We start from the raw sequence: 15,790 nt of genomic DNA on the forward strand, positions 1-15,790 counted from the left end.
TACAACAACAGGAAATTTATTTTGAGTGTCTTCATAGTTTTATTTTGGAGATACACCAATTTTTATATACTGCAGGAAAAACTAAAAAAACAATCCTATGATGCAAATTTGCAAAGAAAACAGCATGTGCATCAAAATAAACTATTTCCAGCAGTGCAAGCATCCCAGAAACTATTCAGAAAAGTCAAACATGACCAGTAGAGGTTTTTAAGGCCTACAAGTAAAAAACGACATTTCCGCGAAAATGACGTCACTTCTGGTTTCGGCCAGGAAATGGCGGACATGCGACAGTTCGCGCTGACGTCTGTTTCACTGTGGGAAGTGTTACGAACAGCTGATCGGATCGGCAAAGCGTGTTTCTGGAATATTATGTTTTTGTTCCTGCAAGCGCTTTTTATGCAATTTTTGCAAAGCTTTATGTGGAAGGAAACCGTGACCGAGGACAAGCTGATGGCATCAGATGTAAGTACAACTCCTCCGGTTTCATATGCAAAACAAATGGTTCAGGTTCTACAGGGATTTAAAAATAGTTACACAAAACGGAGCGTGCTGCTCTGACCGGATTTAAAGGGTTAACAATGACTTTAAAAAATAATATAAAATAGTGTGCAACACCACTGAAGTTTTTTTTTTACCTCTCTTTTCAACCAACAGCAGTCACTCTCCTCTCCAAATAACTTCTGCTTAGCTTTCCGAGCTTCCCTCGGGTCCTCTTAATCAGCGGTCTCCAACCTTTTTTGCGCCACAGACCGGTTTATGCCCGACAATATTTTCACGGACCGGCCTTTAAGGTGTCGCGGATAAATGAGGGAGGGGCTAATAATCGGCTCAGTCATTTTTAATGATCGTTGAAAGCCCAGATCGTAATCGTGATTAAAATTCGATTAATTGAGCAGCCCTAAGCTTAAACACTTGTAGAAGCTGATGAGGACTCCCACGTGTTTTTGCTATTGTAGGGTTAAATATACTGAATTCATACCCTGGTTTATAACAACTCACATCATATTTAGTGTGTGTGCCCTGCATTCAAATTAGCGTGGCTCACTTTGCTTCTCACCTTCCATGACGTCGGTGAGGTAGCTGGCAGCACTCATTGCCCTGCCCCTGCGCTCCGAGTCCTGCATGGACGAAGGCCGAGGAAGTAGCATCGTGCTGAGCTCTGTGGTGGACGTGGGAACCTAAAAAGATGGAAGTCATCCTGATTACTTTAGATCTTTAGATGCAACCAGAGAATAAGAGATGGTATTACCCCACACAGAGTCCCATCCTAACAATCATGGAGTTGGTCTGGGATTAAGAAGCAATCTTAAAGATCTCTACCAGCTCCTCCAAGATATGTTTTAAAGACATCCTCATTTGACTGAGCCTGCTGTCACACATGCTCATCATTCATTCTTGAGTATGAGCTGCCTTGGACTCTTCTGTTACCATTGTGATAACATCGCATAAACACACATTTGTGTCGGGTCAAATGGGTCAAACGTAGTGCTGTGATTTCTTTGTGTGTGTGTGTGTGTGTGTGTGAGTGCATTCAGTCTATCACCACGGCAACAGAGAAGCAGGTGATGACTGGTGTTCAATGAATCAGAGAAATCAGCATGCCGCTGCTGTGCGTCTGTTTATCTCTTTCATCCTCACTAAAAAGCACTGCTGGATTTTTTTTCATGTATCAGATGAGCTTCACGAGGGTTGAACTTCTAAAACACCCACTCGACTCTCCTCTTAAAGCCTGACTTCAGCTGCTGCCTCTCAAATTCAAAGTTTAAATTATACTAAGTAATCAACTGGCGCTCAACATTAATTTGCTGCAACCCTTGTTGATTATCCTGAGCTCTTGGTAGTGATCATCATGGCTCATGGAAGCCATTCCTGACTGGAAAGCGAGCAGACGGATTGTAAAGTATGTTCCATCAGGTCTGGGAACATCTCAGGAGGAACGTGTTGGTACTACATCGAGTAAAACTCAGACAAATGTCAAGAAATAGGGGGATGAAACTAAAACGCTGATCAAAGTAAATGACATGTGGCACATGTCAGCCTGTGAGGCTTTGATAGTGTTTTTCAGCTCCACAGAACAGAAACTAACTTTGTCGCATGGAGTCACACAAACCACCTGCAACTCAACACCTCAAAGACTAAGGAACTGGTTGTGGACTTCGGGAGGTCCAGAGAAGGTTCACTGCCGGTTCAGATGGAGGGGGAGGAGGTGGAGGTGGTCAACAAGTACAAGTACCTCGGGCTGTGGGTGGACAACAAACTGGACTGGTCATGCAACACAGAGCACCTGTATAAAAAAGCCCAAAGCCGACTGTACTTCCTCAGGAGGCTGAGGTCTTTTAACATCTGCAGGAAGCTCCTGAGGATGTTTTACCAGTCGGTGGTTGCTGGAGTACTTTTCTATGCTGTGGTGTGCTGGGGGAGCAGCACAGCAAAGAAGGACTCATCCAGGCTGGAGAAACTGATCAGGAAGGCTAGCTCTGTGGTCGGCATGAAGCTGGACACTCTGGTGACAGTGGCAGAGAAAAGGACATTAAAGAAACTGATGGACATTATGAACAATGCTGGGCATCCTCTGCACACGGCCATAAACAATCAGAAGAGTCTGTTCAGTGACAGGTTGCTTCTCCCCAAGACAAGAACTAACAGACTTAAAAACTCCTTTGTCCCACACGCCATCAGACTGTTTAACTCCTCTCTGGAGGGGAGAGGGAGGGGAGACAGGAGGACAAAGGAGGGGGGAACAACTAAGGTGTAGTGCCTCTTCACCTCACTGTACAATAACTTGTGCAATACTTTTTGTAAATAGTCAACAGTGCAATAGACTCAATACTTGAAATGTGCAATTCACTTGTATTTTTATTTTTTATTCCTATTTATTCTATTTATCCCCTTTGTATATTTTATTTATATTTGTCTCTGTATTTATATATGTGTGTGTGTGTGTGTGTGTGTGTGTGTGTGTGTGTGTGTGTGTGTGTGTGTGTGTGTGTGTGTGTGTGTGTGTGTGTGTATATATATATATATATATATAACAATTCTGTAACTGTAACTTCGGTCGTTGCTGTGCTTTTTTTGGAAGTCGAATTTCCCAGAGGAACCCACCCGAGGGATTAATAAAGTTCTATCTTATCTTATCTTATTTTATCTTATCTTATCTTAAAACATGAGGAGCTGTCAGTGCTGCATCCATACAAATGTGTAATATATGCATCCTCCTGTTATTACCCTTCACAATAAAAGCCCTACAATTTACAGTGCAAGAATGCTCTCCTCCTGGACAGTATAGGAAATCTTGCTGATAAGGTTGTACTGCCTTAAACTAGATTAGACGAGCTGCGTGAATTGAGCTCACAAAGTTTGTCTTTGAAGTGTCTTTAAAGTGCCCATAACAGCCTTCAAGACCATATAACAGGAAATAAAAAGCAGGTTGTTGTTGCAGAGCCATCCAGGACTGATTTGTGTCAGATCTAATGAGGACTTAAAGTTTTCCTCAAAGAATAAACTTGCCCGAGTAGGTTTTTAAGACAAAGTCCTTCAGTTCTTTTCTGTGTTTAAATTTGCAGCACATTTTTTGAGTAAGCTGTACTTCTAACTGTCCTACCAAAATCCAAGCGTTGGATTAACCATCAGAGCCTCCTTACTGCCTACTCACTGAGATCCTCACCAACAGTTCAGAAAGTCCTCTCTACACTAATCATGTGTCCTTTTTAAATTCTCATTCCGGTCATTCATGCAAGCAGATGTCAGAGTTGTGTTCTTGTTAGTCATCTTTTGACCCAAGCACAGCTAGTGGAAGGTAATTTCAGATCCAACCTTTCAGACAGCTGAAGGCTCTCCTGGATGTCAGAACTTTGCTCTCGGAGATGGAGAGGCCACTCCACAGCACGTGATGTTTAATAGAAACTTTAATTTCAAAGGTTCATGTGACCTGCTGAGTTTGGTTGGATTATTTTTAACCCAATGTTGGATCTGTTGGTACAGTTATTTGTGTATTTCACATTGTGAGATGTCTTATTCAAGAAATCAAATGATAATTTAATTTAAAATGGTAAATTTACCATTTTACCAACAGCTTCTATAATTCTATAATTTAATTATAGAAGCTTTACATGAATACAAATGGAAAATGATATAAGAGCAGGTCTGATAGCTCGAGTTACACCTGCTTAAAAACTACAGAACGCATCGTGGCGATCGTGGCTCAGGAGTTGGGAGTTCGCCTTGTAATCGGAAGGTTGCTGGTTCAAGCCCCAGCTTGGACAGTCTCGGTCGTTGTGTCCTCGTTGCCTACTGGTGGTGGTCAGAGGGCCCGGTGGTGCCAGTGTCCGGCAGCCTCTGTCAGTGCGCCCCAGGCTACAATGTAGCTGCCATCACCAATAGGTGGATGACTGGTTGTGTAAAGCGCTTTGGGGTCCTTAGGGACTAGAAAAGTGCTATACAAATACAGGCCATTTACCATTTATCTGGTTGTCGCCGCAGTACAGCTAAGCTGACACAAGGAAAACTGCTGGAGCTCCCAATAGAAGTCCTTTTGCTGCTGCAAAACTGCCTTTTAAATAAAGTTGTTTAGGTTTGAACGGTGCTCAGCTGCTCGCCTTGTAAAGGCCTGACAGCAGTCCCCGGTGAGCTCCGGACTCCTCGGCCCTCACACAGAGGAACCTGCATGAACCTCATTTGCTCAGGTGTTATTACATAACGCTTCCTGCTAAGTGTTCTTCCAATGAAGCATGACGCACAGGCCTGAAGGTCGCCGCCCACAACACCACCTACATCCTGTCTGTGTGCCAGGCAGGGAAGCACCAGGGAAACACACACACACACACACACACACACACACAGCCATTTTAGCTTCCGCTGGCTGCTGTGGGTTGCCATGGGGACATTTCCATGGCAAATAAGTGAGTTCTCGTCCCCTCCTCCTCCTCCCACTCGTCTCTGCATCAGTCTGAGCAGCAGGACAACAGGTTTATGGATGGATGGACAAGAGAAGCAGAAATACTTCATTTCAAAGCATGAAACTCTAACCTGAACTCAGAGCTGCTCTGAGCTCCCACACAACCCCTGCAGTTTACATTCAGTTTATCAAGAAGTAACTTTTTCTACACACTGCAGGAGATTTCAGTTTTCAATTGTGATGAAGGGGAATTTTGTCTGGCAGCAGCAGAAACCAGACAGAAAAGGTGAGATTACCAAAATGTGCTGACATGCTGTTGGAGGTGACTGTTGAGATTTGGCACTACAGAAATAAAACTGAACTGAACAGAATTAGACTAACTGTTTGCAGATGCTTCAGAACTTTCTCATTAGCAGCCACTTTAGGCTGGCTCCAGAGGTAAGTCACTCCTCATAGACTCCAATAAACCTTTTCAGTTTCCTTTGTATCCGAGTACAATGATTAAACGCTCACAGCGGCCCAATGCTAGCTAAGCCTTAAAAGTGCACTCAGGCTTTAAGTCACATCACACAACCAAAAAAAAGAAAAGTCCAGGTAAAAGGTTAAACATCAATATTGTTTACTTAGAATTAAACTTTTATTCTTTCTATGAGTAGTCTAAAGTGCTCCAGTCGATGGTCAATTGACTTCTTTCAGGCTCCTGAAGAGGTTCCAGCTCTGGCTTCATCAGTTCCAAAAGCTAAAGCAGAGCCTAAGTTATTAACCTTGGTCAGGGCTGTCACACAGAAGTCCCAACATGCCTAGATCATATAGGTCGGGGAATGGATGGTGCTTAACCCTTTAAGACCTACCATAGAACCAAGTCCGCCAGAGCTTATATTATATTTTTACATGTTGTAGTGCCATTTATGGGAGCATTTCAAGTTGCTATACACCAATGCAACCATTAAAGCCTAAATTGTAATAATATGCCTGCATTAAGTGCATAGTAATTACATAAATTGCAAAAAAGTGCAATAAACTACAAAAAAATTGAAAATCGTTTTTGTTTTTTTAAGATAAGATAAGATAAGATAAGATAACCTTTATTAGTCCCACACGTGGGAAATTTGTTTTGTCACAGCAGGAAGTGGACAGTGCAAAAGTTATGACGCAAAAATTAGAATACAATAAGAATAAATACAGTACACAGCTGTACAGAATAGAATAAAATAATATACTATATACAGTAGAATAAAATAGAATAAAAATATACAATAAGATAAAAATAGAATACGAATGCTATATACAACATATATTTCTAGTTAGAGAAATTTAAGAGGCTTATCCCTCAAAACTGTAAATACAAAAAAGTTGCACAAAATAGTTTCCCACCAAAGGAAATTTATTTTGAGTGTCTTCATAGTTTTATTTTTGAAATACACCAATTTTTATATACTGCAGGAAAAACGAAAATAAATATTATAGTGCAAATTTGCAAAAAAGCAGCATATGCATCAAAATAAACTATTTCTAGCAGTGCAATATGAGTCCTCAGCATCCCAGAAACGACACAGAAAGTCATAAAGTCAACGATAACTTTTAAAAAGACCAGTATAGGCTCTTGAGGCCCTCATGGTAAAAAACTACATTTCCGCGGACATGTGATAGTTCGCACTGACGTCTATTCCAACGTAGGAAGTGTTATGAACAGCTGATCGGATCGGCAAAGCGTGTTTCTGGAATATTATGTTTTTGTTGCTGCAAGTGCTTTTTATGCAGTTTTTGCAAAGCTATATGTGGAAGGAAACCGTGACCGAGGACAAGCTGATGGCATAAGATGTAAGTACAACTCCTCCGGTTTCATATGCAAAAAAATTATTGCGCTAGCTCACGTGGTTGCAGTGCAGTTACTCTGCTCTCATATCATCTCAATTTAAAATGTGAACATCTGTCTCCTCAAGAGTGTCTCCTCTCTTTTAGGTGTAGATGTGGACCCTACTATGGTGTGTCATGTATCTGTGGTCCTTTGGGTGATCCTATATCCCAACCACTCCTCACTGCATTGCACATCATGCATGACGTTGCTTAGTTTGGGAGTGGATGCTTTTGTCTTGGGATGAACCACTTTGTTATCTGGGAGTGTTGCTGGTTCTGAATTGCAGAAATTCAGGACTCCTGATCAACGTTTAGACCTGAACCCTTTTAGATAAGAGAGAACTTGATAAGTAAGTCCATTTGCCTTTGACTTAAGGTCCTTAGAATCCCATGAACTTGATGACTGAGGACCTACACGTCAAAATTCCATTCAGAAAAACCTGCATTCAGAAACACCCCACTATTGTCATTTAAACATTCACCACTGTACAAAGTATCAGTAGTGCTGCTTTCCTTAGTAGCTTCAGCAAATTCTATTTTCAGAAAGTATTTTTAGATTATCAGAATCCTGGGTGACTTCTTTCTAGAGATTTTAAGAATTCTTAAAAGATTTTAAGAATACTTGACCTCAAACAAATACTTGATTTGAATTCATCCAGGATTTTTGGCAGATGTACCTATGGTTTCAATTTCAAACTGCTAGGTTGCTTCATTCTTGAGTTATCGCATTTACAAAAAATTATGAAATATTGTCATCACATATTGTAAATAACTGCTCTTCTTGTATGTGTCTTTATTTAAAACATAACACACAATAAACAAAGTAACAGTGTGTTTAATCATGAAGCTGCACAGCATCATAAAACTAAACTTCCTGGCAGAACACTTACCCTACACCGAATTCAAGCCTACAGGTCTACCTAATAAAGCGAACTCTGAGTGTATTTAACTACTTTGCCCTGTTCTTCTCCTCTTCCTCCTCCTTGTTGTATAACAGTGAAGGTCTGGAAGCGGGTTATGAGCAGGTGGAGGTGACTGAACACCTCCAGGCGTGGAGCTGCTGTGTTTGTCCTGATGATACTCTAAACCCACTGCCTGACGGGGAAAAGACACCACTGTAAACAAGTATTAAAATAAGTGCATTCCCTAATGGCGTGGAGCTCGCTGCCTTTCAGCTGCCACAGGTTTTATAAGGCTCTGCTGTGAGAGTGAAGATGGAACCGAGGTAACGTTAAATTGACAGAAGTGTCTGAAAGCTGCTGTTTCAAGTGGCACTGTGCTGCAAGACAAAGACACTGAAAAAACCATTCTCACCCTTACAAACTCGAGATGTCATTTCAGAGTAACTAAAAGCTTTTCAAGAACAACGGGAAACTGTGAAAACCAGGAATGGTATTGATATTCGGAGAATCAGGACTTTGACTAAAGGAATCATCAAAAGATCAGAGCTCTGAAACAAAAAAATGTTTATATTTAATTTGTAACTCCATTTTTTGACTCCATGAGTTTACCATTCAAGCCAGTAATTTCACATTTCTAGTGATTAAGATCTAGTTATCCAGACAGGTTCATTTCTTTATGTTCAGGGTTATGACAGGCAGCACGGTGGATCAGTGGTTACCACTAACGCGTCACAACAAGAAGCTTGGGGCTTGAACCCTGTCAGAACCTCTCTATGTCACATTCGCATGTTTTTTCCCATGGTTGTGCTGGTCCTGGAGATCCAGTTTCTACCTTTATAAAACATGCCATCTTAGCCGAGGACACTCTCCTGAAAAGAGATTTTACTCTCAAGATTTTCACATTGTGTTTAACCTCCTGAGACCCGAAGTCTTCCACGACATGCATTTTTAATTTCTCTTTGATATTTGGGCTGATTGGGGCCCGATGAATGTAAGAACGAAGAATTACCAGATTTTTTTTCCCTTATTTTTGTTTTTAAGAAAAATAAGAGCCTCATATGAGGATATTCGTTTAAAATTTTGATTGAACAGTAGCAGCATGATGTTATCGTAAGTGGATATCAGGCCCTTGTAGAGCAAAATTGAGTATTTTGGTCTAAATAACCCAAAATGTGATGCCAGGTCCACATATTGTTACACATGGTTAAATAAACATTAACAAACAAATAATTATCTGAATTGCCTTACTTTTCCTTTAACGACAACAGATTGCAAGTAACCAAAATTCAGCTTCTAAACAAACATCTATGTGGAAGCAGCTCTCCACTCAGTGCTGCAGAGGCAGGATTCACATACGAGTCCCTTCAGTGTTTAACAGTGAGCGTGCCTCGTGTGCTATGAACTGGTCTGCATTGGTGCATCATATCTTTATTCTCTTCCCCGTCCTGCCCCCCCCCCCCCTCTTTCTTAAATAGATAACTATCATATCTGATATCATATCTCACAGTACAATAATATTGAATGGGTTGCATTGTTGTATTTTGTCATGTTTCTCAGGTCTTTGTCTGAATTTCTACGAACATTATTGCTAAGGATTGTCTTATTGCATTGGAGTCACACTGGGTTAAATATGTACACTTGGGTTTTAAGGGGTATTTATTATTTTCTTCTTTTTTTTTGGGTTGTATGGAAGCCCCAAACGCAATTTCATTGTTCTTGACAATGACAATAAATAAATAAATACTAAATACTGGTCATTGTAGCAACACCACATAACTCACAAGACAAGCTTACAGACTTCAGTTAGAACTAGAAAGCCAAGCTTCCTGTTACTAGCTTTGGTCATTTACGACATTGTGAGTGCTCAGTGCAACAATCAACCTCTGCTTCTCTGAAGATCTCATATCACTCCCGTTTTGGCCTCCCTTCACTGGTTGCCTGTAAGTTTTAGGTTTCTTTTTAAAGTTTTAGTTTTAACCTTTAGGGCCCTACATGGTCAAGCCCCCCCAGTATATATCTGACCTGCTGAAACCACATTGTTCTTCCCCAGCTCTAAGGTCATCAGATCAGAGATTGTTGGTGGCCCCACGCACTCGATTTAAAACTCGTGGTGATCGGGCCTTTTAGGCAGTGGCACCGAGGTTGTGGAATTTTCTCCCACTGGTTTTACGCTGTACAGACTCCATTGATTCTTTTAAAAAGCAGCTGAAGACATTTTTATATGGGCAAGCTTTTAATTAATTTGTTGTATTTTACTGTTTTACATTGTTATTTGTTGTATTTCCATTCTTTTCATTTTTCTTTTTCTTTTTTGTAAAGCACTTTCTCATTTTTATCTGTGAAAAGTGCTATACAAATAAATTTATATTACTTACTTATTTACTCTGACTTTTTTTTCAGAAGTTCTTAAACACTTCAGTTGGAGGAAACTGGACTACATTTTTAGGATCTTGAAGATGTCCCACCACTCATTCACCCTTTCAGTTCTAAGAACTGATGGAGAGTACCACTTATTTAACTTCTAACCAGGTTGTCATGGAGGCAATGCTGCAAGTTGTTGATCAACCATGTCATCAGCACTGAGGTCACATGGGTCTCAGTGTAAGTTGGGGTTGAATCACCTGGGAGGGGATCTCAAGACGGGGTTACAGATGGCTGATGGTGTGCAGGGTTCCTACACAGACAAAAACTAAAGTGCATACACCATCCTATTGTATCAGACAGAACCCTGTCCAAATATGATTTGTGAACAGCACTTGGACTACAAGAGGAAACCACAAAGCTTCTGGTACCAAGAATCTTGTTGCCTGTTTGCAGATTCTACAGATTCATATGCTGATATTCTTACTGTGCAGGTATTCGTGCTGGGTATGTTATGTCATTTGTCCCCATTTAGCCAAAAAAAAAAAAAAAAGTGCAAAGCAGCACGTAAACACCTGTTTCTGGATAACACATCTGCACAGGCAGACTTTCTCACCTTTTCTGCATGTGTTTGGTCAGTGAGTCATGCAGAACGAGTGTGATCTGATTATCATCTTGACTGGACATGACCCGGGATACATCTATGTACTGCATGTTTCCAGGCGCACAGCTGACTGCCGGATGTCAACAGCCTTGGTGAAAAAATATGTGCAGCGCAGGAAGCAACGAGAATGAGCCTATTTTAGGATTTCAAGTGAAAACTGTACATTAGTTACTCGTGGCATCAGCACAGCCCGTGTGTGCATGTTTGTAGTCCTGTTAAATACGAATACTGTCTAATGCTGAGTTAGTGATTCTGGCTTCAGTATAATTGTTGAGCCTACTGTACATTCGATGTTGTGGCTCATCAATAGACATCAGTGTTGACAGACTGGGCAGTTTACTGGGGTAAAAACATGTGGACATAGCTAGCTTGACATCGACCTTTCGTTTGTAGACTTTAGCTTGTTAACCACATGCTGAGTCATGAGCCAGTGCTCATTAAAAATGCTCCAAAGGCTCCAACACCTCAAACATGGTCCAGAGGTCCAGTTCAGAGACTGAGTTAGTTGAATTTAAGCCTAGCAGACAGCTAGCGGCTAGTTGGCATCCACCTGTCAGAGACATCCCAAATAATACAAACTTTGAACCTCACTGCAATTTAAACAGGCAACCCAGCTCCCCCCTCACAGTTGTACCAGGCTATAAACATGTTTATTTTTGCTATAAAGTTGGGAATGTTAATATGGGAGTCACTGGGAACTGATTCACTTTTGGACGGAGCTTCAAGTGGACATTAGAGGAACTGCAGCTTTTTCCTGGCTCCTTTATGGCCACTTTCAGCTGTCTCTTGATAACGTTTGTGGTGTGAGCTCTATTTTATTTGGATGCCAGCGAGCACTAGTTAGCTGCTATCTGTGTGATACAGTTCATTTACCGTGTTGGTGACTTCTGGCACCAAAAACCAAAGATAGCTTCTGTCAAACTGCAAAAGTTAACGATTCAAAAGTGTCTCCTAGTGACAGCTCTGTGTATCCATACATTTTGTTATACAGTATAAGGTTTGAAGGCACTTTTGCTTCATTTGACAAATGTCACAACCTATCAAGATCAACCTCAGCTTAGTCCACACTCCCCAACAGTTTTGCCCAAATTTGGACTTTCTGACACCTGATTGGCTCCTGGTAAAATATTTATCACTGTGTGAGGTGAACACACAGTCTGAATGAATCTATATCAGTTAGCTCTTCAATGATGTCGGTAACTGCACACAAAGTTCAGAGTGTGTGTGGAAATAGTCTTGTGTGTGTGTGTGTGTGTGTGTGTGTGTGTGTGTGTGTGTGTGTGTGTGTGTGTGTGTGCGCCCACGTGTATGAGCAGATGGGGGGAATACCATGGCACTGTTATCTGAGATGGTTGATATGAGTGTGTATGTGTGTGTGTCTTTAACCCATGATATCAGAGTGGAGTTATGCAAAGCGCTGATTCATAATTCACATGTCTGAGTGTTGGATGGCTGCAGGCTCCACCATTGTTTCCACTGCAGCGAACACACACACAGTCAGCACACGGAACTCACACTCTCCTCCTTGACCTTCTCCATGGTGCAAGCAGGCAGCTGCCCCTGCAGTGGTGGTGGGGAAACCCCGTTCTGGTCCATGGCAACAAACAGCTTCCCGTTGATGTTTAGAGTCGGATAAAAAACCTGGAAACACAAAAATCACAGAAGCATAACTACAGTGCCCCAGGAGGGACAAAATATTGTAAAGAAAAAACTCCATAAAGTGGAAAAAAACAGAAGAATTTCTCGGTTTATAGATACATTTACAATTTGTGAAGAAAAGAAATTAGAATTTAATTATGTGATTAGATTAATATGGTGTATGGTACAGCCTGAAGAAGTCACTTGGATGAACGATGGAACGTTTCTCCCAACGTTTCCGAAAACATTTCGCCCAGATGAACAGAATCAACTTTCTGGGAAGAACTACAATAATCTGAGAAATAAAAATGCTTCATTAAAAGGCTCTCATTGCCACACATGAGCTGTTACGCTCACCTGGGAGCTCCGGCTGGCCGTGCTGTAGGTGCTCGGCCTCCGTTTGGGCCACGGTTGGGGCAGGATGCCGCTGAAGGTTCCTCCGCTGTAGGTTCGACTACCGACGCCCTCCACCACGTCGCCCGGTACGCTGTACTCGTCATCGGCCATCTCTCCCTCCGACCCTCGGCTCCTCAGTCGGAAGTTGAAGATGGAGGAGACCTGACTGCTTCTCCGCGTCCTTGTGGAAAAGGAGCGTGCGAGGAGTGGGTGGAGCGGCTGGAGGAGGAGGGGGGAGTAAAGTAAAGTTTTGCACTGAAGACAAACAATATTAAATCAGATCTTTCTCCACTGACCTTTCCACCATCAGTCAAGTCCACCTGCAGAAGCTTCTCCTCAGATAGGTTCGCCTCCACGTCCCCCACGCCCATAAGCACCTGGCTCCGCCTTCGCTCCTCAAAGCTGTCCATTGGTTGGCCAAAAGGAGAGAGGTCTGGTGACATCAACGAGTCAGAGTCGGTAGCTTTTTGGGTGGCACCCTGATGAAAGAATTAATAATTAATACTCATATATTAATACATTTTCATTCATAAATGAGAATAAAGGACAGAAGGTGAAACAGAAGCCATGAAAACACTTATTTAAACACTCATTAGTTCACCTTTGTTGCTGTATTATTTTCACTGAAACACAGCAGTAACTGAGTTGGATTTATATCATTTATTTTACTTATAATTCCTGTACAGAGGACCAAAACTGCAAAAATAAAAATAATCCATTAATGTGACTCTTAAAAGAGCAATATTAAAAAAATCACTGATTTATTAACTATGACTTAAACTGATATTTGCTTTTACTTGTGTGTTTATTTGTAAATATTTACCTTTTTTTAAGGATATTATTTTATCTCCTATTTGGTTTATGAATCGTCTCAGTTTACAAAAAAACACTCTTTTGCTTTTAAAATTTGACTCGATTAATTTTAAAATCAGATTCATTTTCCCTTATTATGATGATTATTGTTATTATTTTTGACATTTTCATTTTGTATGTATGATTAATCATGCAAATGATTAAAACAGCCAACTTTTCCAGTGAGTAATATACATTTTAATTTCCATTAAAAAAAACCTGGAAATTGAAAAGTGTTATACAAAAAAAAAATAAAGGAAAACAATACAAACAAACAAACAAACAAACAACCCCACAAGGCAAAACCTTTGCTGACTATTTTCTCAATATTTATTTGTTAATCATCATATGATTGTAACCTTCTTCTCTGTATTATTGTTGGGTCTACCTTACAACGTAAAGCGCCTCGAGGCGACTGTTGTTGTGATTTGGGGCTGTATAAATAAAATTGAATTGAATCAATTTATTAGATATTTTGGCAGTTTCTGACCTCCACAGTCCTACACCGCACCACATGCTGGATAATCGAGCACATCAGATCATCAGTTACCTGTTGCTCTTTCTTCAGTATCTCCATAGCTTGCTGAAACTCCCGCTCTTTCTGGCAGGCCTCGGCGATGGTCGCCTGGTTCTGCTCCTCGTACGCCATGGCGACGACGGCCAAGATGAGGTTGACCAGGTAGAAGGAGCCCAGGAAAATCACCACCACGAAAAACACCATGTAGGTCTTACCGGCCGAACGCAGCGTCTGAAGACGCACACGTGGCGGGAATAAAATCGATGCTGACTGAAGTGCAACATTAAAAGTGAAGCAACACGGCTAATAAAACCCAGCTGGCTACAACAAGAAATATGCTTCATTTCACAGAGTGGTCAAAGTAAAGAACAGTGGCTCACACATCCTTTGTTCACTGTGTGGAAAGTGAACACATGCCCACTGCATGTAGTATTATTAAACATAGTTACAGTGATGCACTGAGGACATCAAAGTTTCACAGAAAATTCTTTTTATGCATTTTTACCCTGCCTGCAGTTTCTGCCCATGGTTGCACTGACATGACATCACAATTGTGAGAAGGCCAATCAAATTCTGGATAAGGGACAGTGCCACCCCCGGCCCCGCCTTTAGCCTCAGCCCTGAGTCGAGAGTCTGACGCCAAACTTGTGTCAGAATGACATAATGTCAGGATGAGAACACGCTGAATTAGACACAGTCTAGATGTCTGTGTAGGCTCTTAGCCCCAGTCTAGATTAGACACTGGAAGAAGAGACACTTTATAAACTTCAATCCAGGTTTTCTCTGACTTTAACTGATCGATTGGTCATAAGGCTTACCTGGTGGTAGAGGTTTTCCCAGTAGTCTTGCGTCATCAGACGAAACAGGGACAGAAAGGCCCACCCAAAGGTGTCAAAGCTGGTGTAGCCATAGTTGGGGTTTCTTCCTGCCTTCAGACAGACAAACCCGTCCGGACACTTTCTGCAGCACAGACACAGAAACATAACGTGACTCTTAAAATCTGTTTCACTTATTATCAGCAGAAATTTTTACATATAAATATTTTTTGTGGATGTTCAGGATGTCGTTTTGAGGACTTTGGAGTTGCCAATCATGATGTGATCGGGGGTGGGCGGTTATGTAACTGTAACTACTGTTTCTCTGAAATGTGTGATTTTGGGAAATCTAACACCACTGGTTTGTGCAGAAAGTAGGTGTAGGGACATTTTGAAAGCTGAGACAGTTCAGAGGATTCAAAAACACCGTCTGTGTGTCTCTCTGCCGTCTTTCAATCCGTCTTTCTATTAATTCTGTGCAAAAAACAAGAAACCAAAAAAACGCTCTGTTTCCTCATCGGTGTTTACGACCGAAGGCTTGTTATGGTCGTGCGATTGGGACCCGCCCACACGTGTCGCCGCAGAGACGGGGCAGATAGCACCGGGAAGGCATTCATCATAATTGATATTCCACATTCATATCCCGTCACATTCATCGCCGCCCACGCGGTCACATCTGAACCACTGATGCGCAGCAGTCCCATGGGTGGCGTGCTGGTCAGTGGAGGGAAGGCTGCTGCTGCCCACAGCAGCTTACAGTGGGACAGACACTGAGACCAGATGATTAGAAATTATTAAGTAGGAGGGAAAAGGTCAGAGGTACAGAAACCTGAACATATCCCTTCATATCGCTGATGATTAAACGAGGCACGCCGGAGACTAATCATGCAAAAC

The 15,790-nt window shown here is 41.6% G+C and overlaps 1 protein-coding gene across 1 annotated transcript in view; it reads right to left on the reverse strand.

The window, feature by feature from the left end:
• Positions 1–15,790, reverse strand: part of LOC146567746 (sodium channel protein type 3 subunit alpha-like) — a 263,377-nt gene that overhangs the window by 107,097 nt on the left and 140,490 nt on the right. The window contains exons 10-15 of the mRNA XM_085287781.1: positions 14,900–15,041; positions 14,115–14,312; positions 13,009–13,191; positions 12,674–12,931; positions 12,194–12,319; positions 1,058–1,178 (exon numbers count right to left, since the gene is read on the reverse strand). Of these exons, the coding sequence (XP_085143907.1) occupies positions 1,058–1,178; positions 12,194–12,319; positions 12,674–12,931; positions 13,009–13,191; positions 14,115–14,312; positions 14,900–15,041 (1,028 nt within the window). The remainder of the gene's footprint in view (positions 1–1,057; positions 1,179–12,193; positions 12,320–12,673; positions 12,932–13,008; positions 13,192–14,114; positions 14,313–14,899; positions 15,042–15,790) is intronic.

Source organism: Mchenga conophoros, linkage group LG9 (assembly GCF_057382185.1).
Source record: "Mchenga conophoros isolate Kocher_MC1m ecotype Shallow Benthic linkage group LG9, M_conophoros_male_GT1.1, whole genome shotgun sequence".
Classification (NCBI taxonomy): domain Eukaryota; kingdom Metazoa; phylum Chordata; class Actinopteri; order Cichliformes; family Cichlidae; genus Mchenga; species Mchenga conophoros.